The 22,217-nt window shown below is 28.1% G+C and overlaps 2 protein-coding genes across 2 annotated transcripts in view; both read right to left on the reverse strand.

The window, feature by feature from the left end:
• LOC107439628 (lutropin-choriogonadotropic hormone receptor) overlaps positions 1-6,611 on the reverse strand; it is a 42,505-nt gene extending 35,894 nt beyond the window's left edge. The window contains exons 1-2 of the mRNA XM_021147262.4: positions 6,519-6,611; positions 153-218 (exon numbers count right to left, since the gene is read on the reverse strand). Coding sequence (XP_021002921.4) covers positions 153-218; positions 6,519-6,559 — 107 coding nt within the window. The 5' untranslated portion in view covers positions 6,560-6,611. The remainder of the gene's footprint in view (positions 1-152; positions 219-6,518) is intronic.
• A 1,673-nt stretch (positions 6,612-8,284) lies between these two features.
• The window catches only part of LOC147816366 (uncharacterized), a 110,509-nt gene continuing 96,576 nt past the window's right edge, over positions 8,285-22,217 (reverse strand). Inside the window, exons 2-5 of the mRNA XM_087152150.1 lie at positions 18,831-18,905; positions 13,444-13,518; positions 10,609-10,686; positions 8,285-8,336 (exon numbers count right to left, since the gene is read on the reverse strand). Of these exons, the coding sequence (XP_087008276.1) occupies positions 8,285-8,336; positions 10,609-10,686; positions 13,444-13,518; positions 18,831-18,905 (280 nt within the window). The remainder of the gene's footprint in view (positions 8,337-10,608; positions 10,687-13,443; positions 13,519-18,830; positions 18,906-22,217) is intronic.

A 22,217-nucleotide genomic window follows, 5' to 3' on the forward strand; every position in this document is an offset into this window, starting at 1 on the left:
TTGAGAAATTCTTTTTTAAAGTGTCTAGGGAATTACACTTATAAATTTTTTTATTAGTTGAAATTTCATATTCAATAAACAATGTGAAACATAACAGATATTGTAAAAATATCATCGAAATAAAAGTAAAGCATTGATTTTATTTTACTTACAAGTTATCTGCTTTTACTTTGACTGAATGGGACGTTATGTTTCGTATCCTGTTACTGTCGAAATCACTAAAATGAGACAACAGGTTTTATCAAATATTCAGAAATAAATATTTTCACATCGAGTATTACAATAACACTTTCTTAACCATGGCAAAACACTATGGTCTATTTACAAACGGATTTCCTATTACAACGGATAAGGCCAATTTACAAACGGATTTCAGAGTTGTTTATTATAAAATGCTTCATTCAATTAGCCACATTTCAAACTTTTCTACATTTTTAAGAGAAAAATCTAAAAAATAAGAGCTTAAAATTATGTATATAATATATATTTAATATATACGCAAACGCTTTAAGTTATACGATTGGATAAAAAGCGGCAATTTCGACAAAAATTGTTAATTTTTTCATTGTTTATATTTAAACTTTTGTACTTAAGGTTATTAAATCTTTTTAAATTTTTGTTTTCCGATATTTAGAATCAAAGTTGTAGTTATTTTTTCAATGCAATGTGATACAGAAATGCGATGGGATGCCTGCAAGAGACATAGTGTTGGGTATCTCAATCCTGATTGGTTGTTGAAACGTGGCATTTGTTCACGTTATCAACTGATCTTTGCATTCCAATTCGAGTAAGCCAAGCCCACCTAGTATCAATTATTTTAAGTGCCATATTCAATATTCTTTCACAAAGATTTCTATTCCTTCACTGTATATTTCTTACTCAACACAAAGCCAGACACGAAGCCATGTAGAACATAAACAAACTTATTATGCATTGAAGTTTACAGTTACACAAAACAAAAATATATCACGGTTACAATGAAATACGTAAACAAATAATAAATCTAAGTTAAGAAAAAGACATAGACGAGAAAGAATTATATTTCAACAAATTTGATACATGATACGGTGCTGTATCTTATTAACTTCGCGTTAATTGGCATTCTAACTTATGTGAAGAAATTTAGCTCAACTTAAAACAGGACTTTTTCCTTATAGGCGATCAACTGGCGCTGACGTCATAAGTCACATGTGTGGGCATTCGTGATCTTCATTTTGAAGTGGAAGTACCCAATTACTTCTTTAGATGCATTTTCAGAAAAAAACTTTAATTTTTAGAATATCTCTTTACGTTAACACACATTACAAAAATTTTTTTAAAAAAGAATTCTTTGAAACTTTGTTTATAGATTTTATCAATATAACCCATGTTTTGGACTAAAAACCGAAGTATAATTAAGTAGGTTTAAGTATGTTTAAAATTTTTCTTTTGAAAAATCAATACTAAACGATATATTTGGTTTCATTTCGTTGTAAAATTGAATTTTTTTAAAGAATTTAGTTTAAAACACAGGTAATTTTATTGATCTAGGAAAAAATTAATTTTGATATTTGTAATCTAAAATTTGTTGACGTTACGTAAAAATATTGTTGTTTTAATGCTTAAGTGTGTCTTTATTTAGAACAAATATTTTAAAAGATTTGTAATGTTAGGTTCCTTGCTTACCAAAAAATAACTATTTAAAAAAAATTGTGCCACCCCCATTTAGAAAACGTAAGCATATTAAAAGAAACGTCTTCTTATTTTTTTTTTACTGTTACCTTGTGAATTTTATTGATAATAATTTTTTTTTTACATTAAATGCGTCTATTTGCATAAACAGTGAGATATAAATATAATACTTGAGATATCGTTTAGAACGGCTGTATTACACAAAAGCACATATCACTGTATCCAATTAATGTAACGTATTTAAATATATTCAAATATATAAATGAAATTCATAGCTCTCTAGAGCAGTGATTCCCGAATGGTGTTTTCAGAAAGTTCTATTATATACTTAGTATTTCGATTGCCTTTATGAAATTACTACCTTTATGACATATTTAAAATAAAATGTCAAAAAGAGAGAAATGAAATATTTTTTTAAAAACATATGCAATTTTTCTAAGAACAATAATGAAAAATTATGAAGTGGAAATGTATTTATAAAATATTGCCATAGTATTTCCCATTGCGCTTTTCAAATCAAAATATAATAATTAATTCTCCAATGAAGAAATATGTTTCCGTAATTACCGTTTTCAAAGTTTGTAACAGTTCTATTTTTTACAGCAATATAAAAGCAAATTTTTTTCTTGATTACATTTATCTCTGAGTCAGCCAAGTCCACTATCAATCATAAAAACTATTTTAAGATTATTAATTAATAAAATGATTAAAAAATCTCCTTCATCCTATTAAATATTAAAAAGTCTGAAAGTCAAAATAAAGTAGTTTTTTGATGATTAATGCTTACACTATTGTCTTTAATTACTTTAATTGTGAAGTCAAGGTTCCACCGGAAGAAGCTTCATTATTTAGGATTCCGTTGCCGAAAAATATTTAGAACAACTGCTCTGGAGATAAAGCCAAGACCTCTAGCATGGTAGTCCGATGTATTAACCTCTGAGGTACTGTGTAACGTATATTTAAGATTTATAAATTGTAAAATTAAGCTTGCAACAATGGATTAGGGGTTAAGGCTATATGACCTAACACTTACACGATGAAAAACATTTTAACTTGTGATCCAAAGTGGTCTATTGTGATACCAACAGTATAAGAATAAATTTACTGAAATTTATGTAGATTTTAAAAAAAGATCTAAAGTAAATTATAAATTTTTAGACATTTAAATCTTTCTTTCTTTTATAACATTTTGTATTGTTGAGTTAACCCTTTAAGGCAATTGGGAGATCGGTGTCCCTTATACATATTTTTTTTCTGGTGCTCAAATTCAAGCAAAAATACATTTTGGTATTTTTTAATTTTAAAAAAACAGACGGATAGTTTAAAAACAAAAATCTGTTAGATTATCGGAATTATATTTGCGTTAAAATATAAAATAAAATAAGTAAGTGAAAAAAAATTTCTTATTCATATTCAAATATTCATTAATAATTGATTTTGCATATTAAAGAAATTTCAATGAAGATGGACTGTTTCTATTAGATCTAAATAACTGCAAATAAGTTCAAATTTGAAAAATTATTGCTTAAAAGTGAGCCGTGTTTTGGAAGATTTCACCTGTAACGCAGAAACAGACACCGGTATTTCCTGTTGTATTTTATAACCTTAAATTATTACAATTCTAAATATAATATCTTTCCCTTATTTTGACCTAACTCAATACACAACAGTAACAAAAGTATAAAAAATATGTTAAATAAATATTCTGCGTCAAGGGGTTAAAATAACGAAATACGAATTGTTTTACTTTGCATAAAGACGATAGTAATGACATATTTACCTAAAAAGGGTAACATATTTAAATGACGTTTTGAAACGATAAAAGAATAATATTTTGAAACAAAAAGTATCTGGAAATCATCTATATGTAATTGATGAGTTTTGACAGCTAGTGGAAAAATACCAACGATCTTTACTAATATCCACCTTCTGCTTCTTTATTTTAGTTTTTATATAAAAAAGACTTCTTTCTATTGTTTAAGGAAAAATAAACATAAAAATCGACTGGGCTAGCGAGAAAGGGACTGCGTTTGTGATGCAAACACATCAAATAAATATATGTCAATATCTCATACATTAAAACCAAAATGGAAGGAATCTGCAAAGAATTTTTCAGTTAGTTATAACAGTTCTAAATTAAATTTTGCATTAGCATCTTTTTTTTATATTTAATAACACTCCATTTAGTGCAACATCCGTATTTCTTAAATATGTTTTTTCCCTCTAACACACCGTTTTTAGTAACGCTTTTCTTTTAAGAATATCTTTGATTTTTTTAAAGGGAAAAAAGGAACTATTTTTGCTAGTATCGTGGTCATTAACTCTTCAAAATTGTTTAAAGCAGTTATCGGCATGCAAGTTGAATTCTCGAAAACTAGTATTGGATATTTATTTAAAAGCAAATAGCTGAAACCACTTAGCAGTTCAAACTACAATGTTGAAATGGGAAATTTAAATATTTATTTAAATGTAACTCTAATTCATTCTACTTCCTTTTTGTGTGTATATATATATATATATATATATATATATATATATATATATATATATATATATATATATATATATATATATATATATATATATATATATATATATATATATATATATATATATATATATATATATATATATATATATATATATATATATATATATATATATATATATATATATATACGAGGGTTGCTATTTATATTTCTGGCCTAATAATGAAAAAACAAATATGTAGGATCGAAATTGGTTTTATTGTTTTTCAAAATATTCTCCATGATGATCAATACACTTTTGCATGCGTTTGAACCAATTTTCAAAGCACTTTTTCCAGTCCGATTGAGGTAACTCCAAAACATGCGTTTTGAATGCATCAACCGGGTCGAAAATCGCTGTCCACGTAATTTATTTTTGATGTGTGGGAATAAAAAGAAGTCATTGGGTGCCAAATCAGGGTTGTACGGCGGATGACCCATCAGTTCGATCTTTCGCTCCGTCAGAAATGCCTTTGTTCGAGTCGATATGTGAGAGCTCGCATTGTCATGATGAAGAATGATTCTCCTGTTCTTCTGCTTTTTTCGAATTTCTCCGATGACTTCTGGCAAACAAATGGTCGTGCACCATTCAGAATTGACCGTCCTGCGTTGCTCTAACGCCACTGTTGCCACATGACCGTTAATGTTGAAGAAACAGGCAATCATTTGTTTCGATGTGCTTCTTCCTCGAACAACTTTTGTTGGTTTTGCCTCGTCTTGGAAGACCCGTACAGTTGATTGCTGTTTTGTTTCCGGTTCATATGCATAGATCCATGACTCGTCACCTGTGTAGATGTTATACACAGCCTTTGATGTACCTTGAACGTATTTTTCCAACATTTCCTTGCACCAATCGACACGAGCCTTTTTTTGAGCGTTTGTCAGATTATGCGGGATTTTACGCTTTAATGTTCATGCAATATTTTATTGATTCTAGTCATACTAATGTCCAAAGACGCCTCTATCTCACGGTATGTCACATGACAATCTTGCTTTATCAGTTCACGCACAGCATCGATCTTTTCTGGCACAACAACGGATTTTGGACAACCTGCATGGGATTCGTCCTGGATCGAACATCGACCACGATTAAATTCGTTATACCAATTTTTTACAGTGCTGTAGGATCGCGCTTTATCACTGAATAAAGAATTATGTTCATCGAAGCACTCTTGTCTTGACAATCCACGTCGAAAGTTATGAAAAATAATGGCACGAAAACGTTCACGATTCAATTCCATTTTTTGAAAGAGAAGAACTTTTCAATTTACTGTCAACAACACAAATGAAGCTATAATGGTAAATCGTCTGCTGAATTTATGTTTAAAAATATCAAACTTTAGATTAAAATCGTCTGCGGTCGCCTAGCAACACTTACTGTTACCAAGGCCAGAAAAATAAATAGCAACCCTCGTATATAAATGTAACTTATTGTTTTTCTTAACTTTCTTCGTGTTTTCTTATATTTATTTATGTATATATATATATATATATATATATATATATATATATATATATATATATATATATATATATATATATATATATATATATATATATATATATATATATATATATATATATATATATATATATATATATATATATATATATATATATATATATATATATATGTATATGTATATATATATATATATATATGTATATGTATATGTATATATATATATATATATGTATATGTATATATATATATATGTATATGTATATATATATATATATGTATATATATATATATATATATATATATATATATATATATATATATATATATATATATATATATATATATATATATATATATATATATATATATATATAGCACTATAAAGTCAAAAAAGATAAACAAAGAAGAATTCTTGAAAAACAAAGAAAATTAAGAAAAAATAATAAGTTTAAATACTTTTACCATGAGAAAATCCAATTCGGGTAAATACGTGCAAACCGGTTAAATTATTATTATTTTTTTTAAATAAATAATATTTTTCTAAAATCATAATATTCCAATGAAGTTCCTTTATAGTCCTGTGGCAAGTTAGAATATGAAAATAATAAAAGAATGGCAAGTTTTCTTGCCAGTTGTTTACTTCTTCATATTCTTACATTCTCTTATTGAATCAATCTCAATCCCAAAATTGTTTTTCCTAACATTACTAGAAAAAAAGTCTTATGAAGAGTTAATCTATAAATATAATAATATATATAATATATTAATTAATATAAATTCAAAAAGTGTAAAGTAAATAACATTTCAATCGAAGAATAAAATTAGAACAACCAAAAAGTCACTCATAAACTCACATAATGGATATAATGGATGGATCAGTTTTCAGATGGTTCATGTTCGGCAACTCTTCCAAACCAGAGTGAGCTATACGCCTGCCAATAAAAAAATGTAAAATAAATTATTTTTACACCGACTTTCCAAACTATATGTCAGTCAGTACGTTTCAGAACGAATTTAAATGCACCAAAATGATACCAATTGCGTAAATATAACATACTATATACTATCGTATCAGATATCATTAAGTAGCATATTTTAGTTTTGATATTGGTTGTTGTTGCTGTTTCAAATGCCATGTTTCAAATGCCTTTGTTCTTGTTTTTCAGTGCCGCCATCTATGCCAAGAATACGACTTTGCCACACACACACGTCACATTCTAGTTATAGAGCGGTTCCATTTATAATTCATATATTCATTTATTAATCATCAGGTCGTAATTTTGACCTGAACCAGAGAACGATCAATATAAAATTCAGTATCAGTATTGATTTGTTATAAAAAATTTGAGGACTATGTGACCCGACAGATTTAATGTGCACCAGTCATGATTTACTACACGGGAAGTCTTCGGCCAGCGGAGAGGGATTGAACTCACAACCTCTTGGACATGGACAAACGGCTCGGTCCTCTTTTGATATTTAGGTTAGGTATTTATTCAAATTGAAATAATGTTTGAAGTGCTCAATAGTGACAAGAAAATCTGCACATGTTACGTACTTATTCTTATTGAAATATACATGTTATCAAGTTACTCAAATTGAAATAATGTTTGAAGCACTCAATAGGGACAATCAAGGAAATCTCTCTCTCTCTTGAGAGCTAGTAACCCCTGACCATCGTGTCCAAGGGTGATGGATAGGTGAACTTTTTCATTGGTTTTTATTTTGGGTGCTACAAGGGAAATAAAATATCTTCCGTGGACCAGTCCAATCCCTCGGGGTGAAGCGTGTTGGCTCAAGAAATAGAGCATTCGCCTTCCAATGAGGTGAACTGAGTTCGAATCCCAGCGATGGCTGGTCGATACGACGCATCCGGCTTGCACGAACCACAGTGCTGATGTAAAATATCCTCAGTGACAGACGGATCATGGGTTAGAGTCCCCTATCTGTCTGGCAAACCGTGGGAAATTTTCGTGGTTTTTCACTCCATGTAACGTGAATGCGGTTTAGTTCCGTCAAAATGGTTCTCTCCGAAGGCAAATTTCTCCCAAAACTTGATCCAGGAGTTTCCTTTTCTTCAGGATTGTATTCAAAACTACAAGGCTACAAAATTGAACATTTTCGTTTAAATGGCAAGCACTGAACTTTTCATCTTCACTACGGAAGATGACGAAAGTGTTGCTCATTTAACGTTACCCAGTGGGCACCTGTGAACCTAAGTCATGGAGGCGAGCAAAACATTACCCAAGCCACATTGCCCCAGATATCCGTTTATAGGGTGGATCACGCTTACACAACACACTATAGAGAACAACACACGCAGAGAGAAACATCCATGCTCTGAGCGGGATTCGAACCCGCAGCCACTAGCTTTACAGTCAGGCACGCTGACCGATCGGGCCACCTAGCCGGCACTAAATTGAACACTGGTTGACGTAAATCCGAAATTGGGTTGACTGTTCAACGGCGGTCAAAAAATAAAATAAAATAAAACCCCTTAGGGCAATGTTAATAATCTTCCATGGAGATCAGATAATACAGACAGATCCCTAAATACAGACAATACAGCTAATAGGAATTGTCCCTAATTCCTATTAACGCCGAAACACATTATCAACTGTCAAGCCATTCCGGCTGCACTTTTTGAACTCTGCTCATCGCCAGAGGACATCCTATTCTCAGGAACACGCAAAACTCATTCTTCAAAGTTTGAAAAAATTTAGAACAAGATCAAGAATTAGATCAAGGCAACAGCAGCAACAACAAAGAAATCTATAAAAAATTTTAATTCTGGTAAAAGAAAATTATTAGAATGATATTTAGTTTCAGAAATGAACGATAGGCGGAGATGAGATATTTCAAAAAAATATAAAATCTGGAAGCAGGTGTACTTATTATTGTTTTGTTTTTTTCGGATAAAAAAGCCTTCGCATTTCCTAATTCTGTTTACCATGATGAAATTTATGACTCTTGGCTTCTAAACATTTTGTCGTTGTAACAAAGACAAAAAGTTTAGACAACATAACATCACATTATTCTTCCAATTGACTATTTTTAGAATTAAAAAAAACTTTATTCCAAATTTACTTTTCCTACTTACACATTAGTAATTATTTGTGAGTTGAATGCATTAAATTCTAAACTTTGAACATCACTGAGAACCATCTTTTTATCTAAGGACCATTTTTTTTTAAATGAATAGTTGTATTTGAAGTTATTTTTCCGATTTGCGCAAGATTATTTTTTTGAATTCAACGTTACAAATATTATACATTTAGCCAACACAGTTACAACGTAGATAACACTAGCTTCCCCTATTGACTCTTTTTTGAACTAAATGAATTTATTTGCAAAATTATTATTAAAAATGATTATTTATGAGTTTAATGGCATAAATGTCAGAATGTATGTACACTCGAATTGCTTTGTGAAAGTTATCCATTAACGCTTTTTTGCAGCGAACAATTTTATTCAAAAACAATTACTATATCTGTTGCTTTAAAAGTAATATAATACGATGTCATTGATAGAAATGTCGATTTTTGAAACTAAGTAGCATAGTTTTGCCAGCTATCCATTTCTTAAGTAAAATAATTTTTTTTTATTCTAATGTTAGTAATGTTAAGTGTTCTGGTAATATGCATCGCAGTATTCTCTAATGATCATTGCTCGAACGTTATCACTCAAATCCTTTTATTAAGTCTCATAAAATGCATAAGCTCCAAATTTGAACACTTTAAATTTCTTTATTGTCCCCTATGTAGTGTTTCAAATACTACAGATATTTTCAATCTCAATTCTCCTGGATCTAGTGCTGACGTAAAATATCCTCAGTGGTAGACGGATCATGGGTTTGAGTTCTCTTGCTGTCAGACTAACAGCGGGAGATTTTCATTTTTTTCCCACTCCATGTAACTGAGCGTTAGTTTCATCAAAAAGTCCTCCGCGGATTCAAATTTCTTCCAATACTTGATCCAGGAGTTCCTTTGTCTTCTGGATTGGGTTCAAAATTACGAGGCTACGAAGTTGAACTTCGGTGGTCGTAAACTCAGAATTGGGTCGGCAGGGCAACGACGGTTATAAAATCAAAATAAAATAAAATGTCAATTATCCTGAGTTTAAGTACAAACTACTAAAGTTTGTTTATATAGGTGGAAATTTTCATTTTATTAACAAATGAAGATAAAAAAATATGAAACAAGAATTAAATAAAGTTATTTTTTTTAATAATTATGTAAGCAATTATATGAAAAGAAATCACCATAGCACTTGAAATGGTATTTTGGTTTTACTAGTTTTTTAAACAAAGTAGTTTTTGTTATATCTAAAGTAAAGTTCTGTAATTAACAATTGATGCAAGCAATTGAAATAGAATTTCACAAACCATTCCATGCCGGAAAAAAATGAAAAACTGCCAGAGCAGTTAAAAAATATTTTATTCTACTTATTATTATTTTTTAAAAAAGTTGTTTTGAATTAATAAAAAATAAAGATTATAATGTTGAAAAATGATCCAGACATTTCTAATATTTAAAAGCCTTTACATAGTCAAAAGAGAAAAGCTGAAAAAAAATTCCAAAAACAAGTAATTATCCATAGCCTACTAGCCTATATTGAATTTGAATTTAAAACAAATTAATTGCAAATTTTACTGATAAGATTCATCTAATCTAATCAAATAAAAAAAAAATTCTGTCACAGTTTTTGAATTCATAGCATCATTTGCTCTTTTTATCCTTTTATTTTTAAAGTTCTTTAATCTTTTGTTTCAATAGAGTAAAACTATCTTTATTAACTTAGTTAATGAAAAGTAGCATCCATAATAGGTTACAAGATCGAATTTTCACGCACTCATGTTTCATAAATCTTATCTAAATAAACAGTAAATAAATTGAATCAATTTTCACGTAAACGGAAACCATCTCCAAAAAAAATAATACTTACAATATCTTAAAACATGGCAGGTGGACTGAAAACACACCGTCCGATATGTACATTAATTTTGGAGCTCTTGTAATATACCTAATAATAAATTATAGGAATAATACAAATGCATGAATATTACGTTTAAATTCAATCATAATAAATACATTTTTAATTCAAAAATTCACCGACAGATAGCGCAGCAAGTAATAAATTAAATATCACGTCACAGTTTTTTAAAATCTTTTAGGAAATTGAATTCAAACTACCATATTTTCTAAACGTCCTCTATCAGTCACAATTATATGCAACAATCGACAACGAAAGCTGTATCAATTTAAAACCAGTAGAAATAGTAGATGACTTGCAGCTCCATCTGCTAGAAAATATTTGAACTTAAACCAAAAACTCTTTAAGAAAAATATTTATGCTATGTTGCATAAATTGTCTTGTTTAAATAAGCTTAACTGTTTACCTGTTATGAATTTCTGAAAAACTCCAATCTAATTTATAAAAGACAGTATTTATAAAACTCTTTCTTTGAAGGGGGGGGCAGATTTAGTTTTATGAAACTCTTTTAAACGTTTCAAATAATTTAAGGTTGATCTTTTCTTTAAAAATATATTTTTCAGTATCAAAGCAAAACCTTTTAAATTTATCTTATCAGCGTATTAAAAGTGTCAAGAGTCAGTTTTTTTCATAAATAAAATAAGTTTTTCATTTTGTAGACGAATTTCAACACATTAAATATTATTTTAATATCAATGATTACATTTAATCTAATTCTTTTAATAAAAGTTATTACATTAAGAGAAAAATATATGTTTATGGTGTTGTTCATGCCTTACACATAATCTTTCTTAATATTTTTCTCGTGAGACAGAAAAGTAGAAAATAATATATTTTTTTTCTAGATTTCTAAAGGAAATTCAAAGCTAGTGCTTTTTTTGTCTACATTGATTGAAATCTAATAAAAATGATTAGAACGCTGAATTTAGGTTTGAAATTTCATTATTTTAAAATTTATTTTGACATTCATCATTAATGTACTTGTCGCAATTTCAGAAAAAGAGAAATTATCCGCATAATTTATTTGCTTATACTCAAAACTTACACAGTTTGTATTGATTTAAAGATAAATTTTATTAATAATTAACTAGACAAATTTCTCTATTTTTGCTTTAAAAAATAAAATGTAATTAAAGAGTATTTTTTTAAAATAAACATTCGTATTTTTTTGTTTAAAATATTTTATCAAAATGAGAAACATAAATAAGAATAATAATAAAGAAAATATAATAATAGAATAATAATGCTAAATAAGGATAATGTTAAACATAATAAGAAATTTAAAAAAAAATTACATTTTAAGCATTGTTTAATTTGCATTTTAAGACCTTGTTTTTGCAGGAATACTATATTGAGTATTGAGATTTTAAATAGCTTTATTTTTCCATATGATGGCTAAAAACATCTTTAAAACCTTATATTTTGCAGGAGTGTTTCCACTACTACTAAAGTAGCTAGGAAAGAAACACTCTAAAGATTCTGAACCACTTTAGCAAAGAAAAAATAAGCATAAAGACAAAAACGAACTTCAGGAAGGATATTTTGTAGGAAAGGTACAAAAAAAATATGAGATCCAGCTATTTCAAACACATGTTCTAAAGAACAATTTTTGGAAACACATATGAACGTTTTCTGGAAACTTCAATAAATTTCTACACAAAAAGAAACTTTAGATACTTTCAATTTAAGTGAAAAAACAATGGAAATATTTATCGTTTTATTGTATATGAAACCCTCACAAGTTTTCAAATATATTTTTCGTTTCTGTAAAAATCAGAGTAAAAAGTTTTATATTTTTTTCTTTTTTTTGGTTTTTTCATACCTCAAATTTATTATTAATATCAATATATTATAGTTTTTTCGCTCTCGCACATGTAACAGAAATTCAGTATATGTATATACTACGATTAATGTGAATAGTCGGTAATTATTAACAGTAACTGGCCAACATTAATAATAACCAAATATGCCAACTAGCTGGTTAAAGTGAATAATTTAAGTGGATTTATTACATTAACCGGTTATAACTAGTAAGAACTAGAAGGTTACTACTAGAAGGTTACGACTAGGTTATAACTAGAAGATAAGCAATAATTATGAGTTTTGGCCAATCTCATTCTTTCGCTTTTTTATTGGGGATATTTCCGTATCGTGATCTGCTATGCCAGCTTCAATCGCCAAGGCGCTAAATTGGTTTTAAACTGGAAAAATTAAAAAACAAAGCAAAAAAAAACTGTAGATGATTGTTAGGGAGTGGCTACGAGTTATACTCTTCGAATTGCACCCTTTAATCCATGTTTTTTTTCTCTTTCTTTTTTTTAAGTTTCTCGCGGGCCAATGGCCGGAAATTGTCAAGACTTGACTATTATTCTGCCACAGATCACGATATGGAAATCTGCCCTTTTTATTTCTCACTTTGATCAAAAGAAGCGGTTATCATTAATTTTGACGGATTTATCACTTTAACTGTAACACATATACGAAGAGGCATATCCATGTCCCAATGCTATATATACCGTTTAGCCACTTTGACCAAACTTCATTGGTTGTTGACCGATTGACCGATTAGTATTAATGATGACCAGATTTATTACATATTATATATATATATATATATATATATATATATATATATATATATATATATATATATATATATATATATATATATATATATATATATATATATATATATATATATATATATATATATATATATATATATATATATATATATATATATATTTAGTACTCTACATAAAATAAGATAACAAAGATTGTACTCACAACGTAAGCAATTTTTTGCAATTCTGAAATGTGCCAACTTCTATTATTTTAAGCTCTGGAACATCTTCAATGTGCCTGAAAAGGTAAAAAGTTTTCTACAAAAACCCTTAGTTTAAAGAACTTTCCATAATCCTCAACCTTAATAAAATTAATATTGAATTTTCATCTAAAATAAAGAATATAATAACGATTTCTATAAAAAAAATCTTAAATGCAAATTTAAGCGTGGAGAAAATATATACTCTAATGCGAATGATTTTCAACCACTTTAAAGTCAGCCATGCGGAGAAAAAAATTCTGGTAAAAGTACCGTACTGTAATGACATTTCTGGTAAAAAATAAAAAAAAAGCATAATTCTGGTGATAAAAACCAAAATATGCGGTTTTTAAACCATTCATTTGATAACTTTTTTAATATATTAGCGTTTTACGGGAAATTCTTGTTTTCAAAATTATAATTTTTATTATCACACAACAAAATTCAATTTGTCGATGGAATTAATATACCAATATAAACAAAACGTATCTTTTAGCGGATAAAGTTTTCAAGAAATATTGCTTCCAAAGTAATTTTGTTGATCTATCATTTGTAAATAGTTTTTTTTAATGTTTAGTTACGTCTTCTGAAATGCTATCCGGTTTCTTGTAAACAACTATAATACACTAGTCTGGTTGGAAAGATCTGCAGTATTTTCTAATCAGTCAATCATTTTTAAACTTATTGCAGTTATACCATTTATTGCTCAATTAACCTAATTTATTTAACAAAGTTTGCTATGTATAATCCCAGAGTAGTAGAGGTTTATTGTAATTAATCTAATCAAGTTAAATCTGATTTCGCAAGTTAACTAATTATGAGCCTAAAACATGTATATAAAAACCCCAATTCAGTATTCATACTTGATAATTTTTCTCTCTCCATTTTTCGGTTTTCCGCACTCGTTTACGATTGCACATATTAATCAGAAAGTGTAAGTTAAATTTCTTGGCCAAATCCTGAGCTATTATTATTGTCCCCCATTTTCTAAATCACACCAATCGATTGGGTACTTCAAATCGCTGATTAGGCTTAGTTTGTCTCTTTGGTGATGGAAAACCTTCGAAAATTATAGATTTACATCCCTGTCTTACTGGAAAAGTAAGTGAATAATACCACAATATGCTTTTTGAAAGCTCAGTCTTTTACCCCACACATCTAGAATAAAGACGACCATTTATTTGCTTTTCGCTTTTGAGTAGAACTTTGGCTTCTCGTAACAGGAAGTAGGTTATTCAAACGGCAAACGGAAGCTATTTTCTTGACTTTCAAAAATGAAGAATAAAAATAATGAGCATGATATATATTGAATAATATATTTCAAAAATGATACGAATAGTACACAAATTGTATGGAAACGATTAATTATCCGGAGATGTACAGTGCGCAGAAAAAGGACGGCACTGAATAACTTTTGATCTAATGATCGGATTTTGACGTTCGGTGACTCAAATTACTTAATTGCTTAAGGGGGTGACATCCAATATGCTAATTAATAAGTGAATTCGTCAAAATATAAAATTTGAGCAAAAATCGGTCGAATAGCTCCTGAGAAATCGAATTTTAAGTATCTGACTTTTTCAAATTTAATTTCTTAGGAACTATTCGACCGATTTTTGCTCAAATTTTGCATTTTGCTTTATAAAATTAGCACTTTTTAAATGATTCGAAAAATTTTATACCTTGCAATTCAAAATTTTTTCGACCATTCTTAAATAAAATACTAAAAAAAATTAATAAATATTCACTAAAAATTATTTTTTGCATGGAATTATCTTAACGAATAATACGAACGAATAAACGAATTTTACGATTAGTGAAATTTATTTTTAATTCGCTTAAAAAGTTCTTGAAATATAGCGAAATACGCAAAAAGTAGAATTAACATTAAGGGGTCCAAAGTTTGGAGCGCTCTCCTGACCAAACAATTGATCCTATTATTTTCCAAATTGTGGCCACCCCCTATATTTGTGAGGTCAGAACTTCAAATGCGTCGAAAGAAAGGCATGTTTATTCAGAGAAAGTACGTTTTTGTGTTTAATTTCGTAACTTAGAATATCGTCTTCACATATCAGTACTTCCTCGGACTATTGAGATTGAGTCCTAGAACGTGAAAATCCGTAAATTAGATCAAAAGTTATTCAGGGTGGTCAATTTTTTTTCGCACTGTACATATCAGATCAAAAATCTAAAATTAAGCATGTGAAATATTTTCAATAGATGCATTTAATGATACCAAACTATATGACCTGTTTAAGATTTGTAAAAGGGCAATTTCAAAATTTTTAGCACCAGTCCCAACTTTTTATTGCAAGTTTGGATTTTACAGAAAAAGTACCTAAATTTCGTTTTTACATTGCTTGCTGCATTTTGTTCATTGAAAATTTTATTTGCAGATAAAAAATTAAAATTTCAACTTGAAACTTATGTATTATGTTTTGTTTTAGTTCCTTGTATTTATTTATAAAATGAAAAAAAAAGTTGTTTTTTTGCATTTTTTTCAAAAAAATTGGTAAGATTTAGTTTTTAGTTTTGTATTTTTGCTAAATGTGGGGTAGTAAGAACCAGGATTTTGAAAATCAGATACGTCAGTTATCCTCTTACATATAAATGAAAACCGATTAAACGGAAACAGTTATCATCTGATTGGTTTCAATATGAATACATTAATTAATGAATAGTTTGGCTTTATTAACAGAATTATGTTTCTTTTTTATTAGAAATATCTTTCTGGTACAAAAGGGTAACCAGAATTTTTTCACTGTGCATTAACAGAACTATATGTAAATAATTATTTAGAACTGAGAAAATTAAATTTCTCAGTTTCAAAATATAGTTGCTCTGAATGCTTTGTATTTGTTTCCCAAAAGCGTGCGAATATGCAAGGAAATGTAGAAATTAAGGATAGGTTTTAAGTATTTTTTATCATCTGAAGGTCTAAATAAGTAGTAAAATAAGAAAAGGACGAACTTGTTTTGTTGAAAATGCACTTGGGAAAATTAAAGTACTTTACTAGATTAAAAGCGTTCCCTTTGCGTTGATAGTTGATGGTAGATCTTCTAGAAATTAAATAAATATATTTCTTTAAAACTGCGCATTAACTATAAAAATCCATGCATGGATAATTTTTTACTAGTTATGGTAAAAACAAATAAATTTGTATTGATTTAAAAGGAAAAACTTAGTTTGGTCATTTGAAGAAATTATAATTTCTGTACAGAAAAAAAAAACACACTCTAACGAAACTGGATTGCTTGATGTGTAGAAAAGGTAAGCTCTTCTTCAATGCAGAAATTTGGCGTTGTACATACTTTAAAATATGAGGTTATAAATTAACAACGAGTTATTATGCTGCAACAGCTAACGAATGAGTGTTATATAGAAAAATGTAACACATATTATGTGTTAACTGTTGCAGTATAACTCGTAGTTAAACTGAGCTGCGAGTTTTTATACTGCAACTGTTTGAAAATCATTCGCAATCTAAAAGTTAATTAAGTGTTGTTTTAATTTCACCGCGTTATCGTATGACATTGAAAAATGTGTGTGCTTTTATGATTAATAACTGTAAAGGAGAAAAAGATTGTACAATTTAATAAACAAATGGCTCCTTAAGTGGTGCGATTAATTAAGAACCATTTAAATATATTTTAAATTTTATTATAAAATATTTTGTGATTTTGTATGCTTTATTTCCTTTTTTAAAAAGTCTTTTATTTAAGAAATGCATTAGATAATTTAAATTGTTAGATTTATGAATGGTGTTTTTAATTTATATGATATGCAGCAAAAGTGTGCAAAATTTTATAGTTATTTCAGCAGTGTGTTGTTAAATTTCTTTTCCTAGTAATTTAGCTTTAAAAAATATGCGCTTCTAATTACTAGATAACAAGAAATAAAAAAATATTGTACTATTTTATGAACAATACCTAATAAAAGTCGTGATTTTGTAATTTTTTTATGTTGCTTCAATTTAAAATCATGTTATTGTAATAAGATGATAAAATAAGCATACATTTCATATTTCATGTAATATTTTATTCAAAAGTAATAGATTGTAGGGACATATTATTTTTAAATTTGAAAGCCTATTTCATAATGTTTTTCATGGAAAAATAAGTAAGCAAATTTATTCTATGCATTAAAATAAGGGAAAAACACTTTTAAAAATTGAAGCATTTGACTCATGTCTAAGTTATGTTTTTATTGTATCTTGCAAGTGATTTTTCTAAACTATACACATTTTGATCTCCAAGCCAAATAAATAAAAATCCCCTTTAGTTTTGTTTAAGAATAAATAATTAAAATAAAATTATTCAAAATTAGAAAGAAATAAAATTATACAAGGAGAAAAAATTCTGGTAATAAAACGAAAATACGCAATATTTAAACCATTTATTTGGTAAAATTTCCGTTGATAAGCTAACTGCTTAAAGGAGATTCTGGTTTTCAAAATTGTCGTTCTTACTATCACGCAAAAAGTGAAAAAACAAAACTGAAAAGTAAATTTAACCAAATAAATGGTTTTTATGCCAGGCTCTAAGGTATGATGTTAAAATTACCAAATTTTACCACATTTGCCAAATTTTATCACATATTATAAGACAATATTTCATATTTAATTTTGCCAAAACTATTACCGAAGCACTTTCGTAAAATTACCGAGCTTTTTTGTTCTCCCGTAAAGCAAGAAACACGAAGAAAATTTACAATATTCTGATACTTTTGACCTTATTTTTTTCTCAGTATATTAAAAACCTGCTTGGTTAGAATAGGAGTTATTAAAAGTGCTTTTTATTGAGTTGTATAAGAAAGTTTGATGATTTACCAGTTTTTTATGACATTGATTAAAGAGTATTCCTATGATGCATAGAGAAAACCATGTGTTATGACAAATAGTGATAACTATGAACATTGATTTTCTCTCAATGATAAGGACAACTCGAATGTGATAATTTTGCACGTATTATCGATAAAGATGATTACAATATTATCCTGTGTGCTAATACATTTCATATAAAAATTATTAAGGTAGAAAGAATGTAATGGTAATATATTGTAAATAGTAATATTGTAAAATATCAATGATTTTTTACTATTCATCAATATATTGACAATTCGATTTCACCCAGAGCTAATAACGATTTAAATCGTCATTTTTCTTAAACAGTTCACTTGTTTGAAGAATTTTCGCAAATAAGTTTCTTTTAATTCAATAAACTTCATTATAAACATATTTTTATCCGAGAAAAAAAACTAGTTTATCATTTCAAGTTTCGACAGGCTTTTGCAAATAGATTGAATGGATTTACATACAAAGAGGGCTTTTCTTCGTAGTATTAGTACTTACAGATCTTCAATTGAAGCTGCAAAGTTTTTCAAAGAATCATTCCTCAATACTTCTATTCCCACAGAAGTCAATGTTCTATAAAAAAAAAGTAAATACATAATTAGAATATATATATATATATATATATATATATATATATATATATATATATATATATATATATATATATATATATATATATATATATATATATATATATATATATATATATAAGTTCAAAATGAAGAATAAAACAAAGAAAAATTATAGACATATGAAAAAAAGGGGGTGGGAAATAATAAGTAAAAAAAAACAACAAACATTTTATTTAAAAAAAAAAAAAAAAAGTGAAATGTTAATTAAAAATGTTATATATATATATATATATATATATATATATATATATATATATATATATATATAGACACATATAAAGAATAATTTTTATCTTAGGATAATTATTCTTTATTCAGAAATATCGCATTTATAGCAATAGATGCGTCTTGTTAACGACTATTTGCTTTTACCATTCTTGTTTCTCTACCATTTAGTTTTTTATAATCCACCAAAATCTACAGACATAAACATTATTGAACATATTTGGGATGCCTTGCAACGTGATGTTCAGAAGGTTTATGGACAGCCCTGCAGGATTCATGGTGTCAATTATCTCCAGCACTACTTCACACATTGATCGAATCCATGCCACGTCGTGTTGCGGCACTTCTGCGTGCTCGCGGGGGCCCTACACGATATTATGCAGGTATACCAGTTTTTTTTGGCTCTTTAGTATATATATATATATATATATATATATATATATATATATATATATATATATATATATATATATATATATATATATATATATATATATATATATATATATATATATATATATATATATATATATATATATATAGTCATTTGAGCTGTCAACAACGTTTATATATAACGTCCAGGGCACAAAATAAAAAACGGACCACCCTGAATAACTTTTGATCTAATGATCGGATTTTCACATTCTAGAACTTCAAATATGCTAATTAATTAGTGTAGACGATATTTTAAGTTACGAAATCAGACATAAAAACGTATTTTCTCCGAATAAACAAACCTCTCTTTCAACGGATGCGGATTTATGACTCCCTAAATAGGGTGGCTACCGTCTGGGAAATATGGGCCCCATAGTTTAGTCAGGAGAGAGGTCTGATTTTAAGACCCCTTAATATTGATTTTATTTATCTCGAGAAACTTTCTTACGTTATATATATATATATAACTATAACATTCGTTTAATCAAAAATAATTCCATAAAAAATTACGCTTTCAGTAAATATTTCCAATTTTTTATTACTTTTTTAATGATAACCGAAAAATTTTGAATTGTTAGGTATAAAATATTTTTACATAATTTTGAATGGGAAACGAATTTTGAGCGAAGTTGGTAGAATAGTTTCTGAGAAATTGAATTTTTAAAATAAGGATTTCTTAAAATTTGATTTTTCCGAAACTATTTGACCAATTTCATACAAACTTTGTATTTTGCCATTTAAAATTACATTCTTTAAAATGCTGTAAAAAATTGCATGCCTTGCAATTCAAAATATTTTCGACTAATATTAAATAAAATAATAGAAATTAAAATTTTTTTGGAATAAAAGTGATATTTCGCAAGTCAATTCATACAAGTTATGAAAAAGATTTAAACTAATTTCTTAACTTGAGCAATTTTTTTAAAATTCGCATTGAAAGTTCTAGAGATATAGCGAAATGCGCGAAAAAAAATTAACATTAAGGGTTCCAAACTTTAAACCGCTCTCCTGAACAAACTACATACTTGTTCGGGACCATATTTCCCAGATTGCTGCTACTCCCTATATTTTGGGGGTCAGAAATCCAAATCAATCGAAAAAAGGGTATGTTTATTTCGAGAAAATATTTTTTTGTGTCTGATATCGTAACTTAAAATATCATCCGCACTATTTAATTAGAATATTTGAAATCACCCTCTTGATACATTAAGATTGAGTTCTAGAACGTAAATATCCAATCATTAGATCCAAAATGTTTGAAGGTAGTCCGCTTTTTATTTTGCGCACTGTATTTCAGCAGGGTCGTCAACGTTTTACAATTACCGAACTGACAGATATGCATCCAGTGGTCTTTTGCATCTATCTCTGGGTAACTTCAGGGATACAATCCTTCTGCTGCTCCATCAATCCGTACATCATGTGCATATCTGCCAGATCAAATGATTGCGTCAATCCGAGTCCTTTATTGCTGTTGTAAACAAAGACGTTTTCGACCGTGTGTTGCAATGCAAATCTCAATCCTTGTTATGTTTCCAATTAAAGTTTTTACCAACAATCCTTAGGTACCCTGTATAAATAGCTGCGTAGCAGTAGTTTTACAATTTCTAAAGGATCTTGAATGCTTTCAAGTATTATGATTGACTACTTAAACTCATTCCAGAGCCGTTTGAAGTGGTGAACTTATTACAACTTCTTGCCATTTATAATGAGATAAAATTTGACTTTACATTTATTGAATAAAATTTTATAACAAAATAATTCACCGCTTGGAGGCGCTTTAATCGACGTATGTTTGATATTCATTATAAATATTAAATAATAAAAAAGATCATTAAAATTGCACAATATGGCTCCCTTCATGATCAACAATGTGCTCAAATCGCAGAATCATATTTTCCACATTTACAACGGAGTTTTGCTGGTTTTTATAGAATAATTTTTTATAATGTTTTTCTTTGCAATGGCAGTATGGTGTGTAGAGCAGCTTTTTTATTCTCAGATTATTCCTAATAAGCATGTGCTGTCTCACTTTTTCGATGTATGCATACTAGGCACGCGCAAAAAACAGCATTTCTCTTATAGCGCCATCTATTGGAGAACTTTTTTAGTAAATGTTTTATTTAACAAAATAATTGCAAGCATATCATTTGTATTATCAGTAGTTTAAATTTTATAATTTTTTGATCTAATAAAGCATATTTTAGTGTTCCGAAGTTCGAAATTTATTTTTTGTTTTGGCCTTGTATTTATGAACCTAGTATTAAAATGTTATTATTGTTAATCTTGAAATACATTGTTGACCTTGTATTTATTGAGTTCCTCGTAAATGAATTCATTGTCAAAGTTGTACTCAATGTTACGAAAATGGAAAATTGTGAGAAAATTATTTTTTTTAGCTTCGCGTGTATATACGTATAAATCTTATAAACACAAAACGTTATTTAATAGACCATATAAATCGTTTATATTTACTATAATTCCACAGTTTCTATGAGTTAAATAAGTAAATATGCATGTTTCATAAGTTATCACGTTCTGTTTTGGAGATAATTTGTATTGTGTGATATTTTTTTCAGGTCAATGCTAAGTTTAT

The sequence above is a fragment of the Parasteatoda tepidariorum genome, chromosome 1 (genome assembly GCF_982258835.1).
Source record: "Parasteatoda tepidariorum strain Cologne lab strain chromosome 1, Ptep-v5.0, whole genome shotgun sequence".
Lineage (NCBI taxonomy): Eukaryota > Metazoa > Arthropoda > Arachnida > Araneae > Theridiidae > Parasteatoda > Parasteatoda tepidariorum.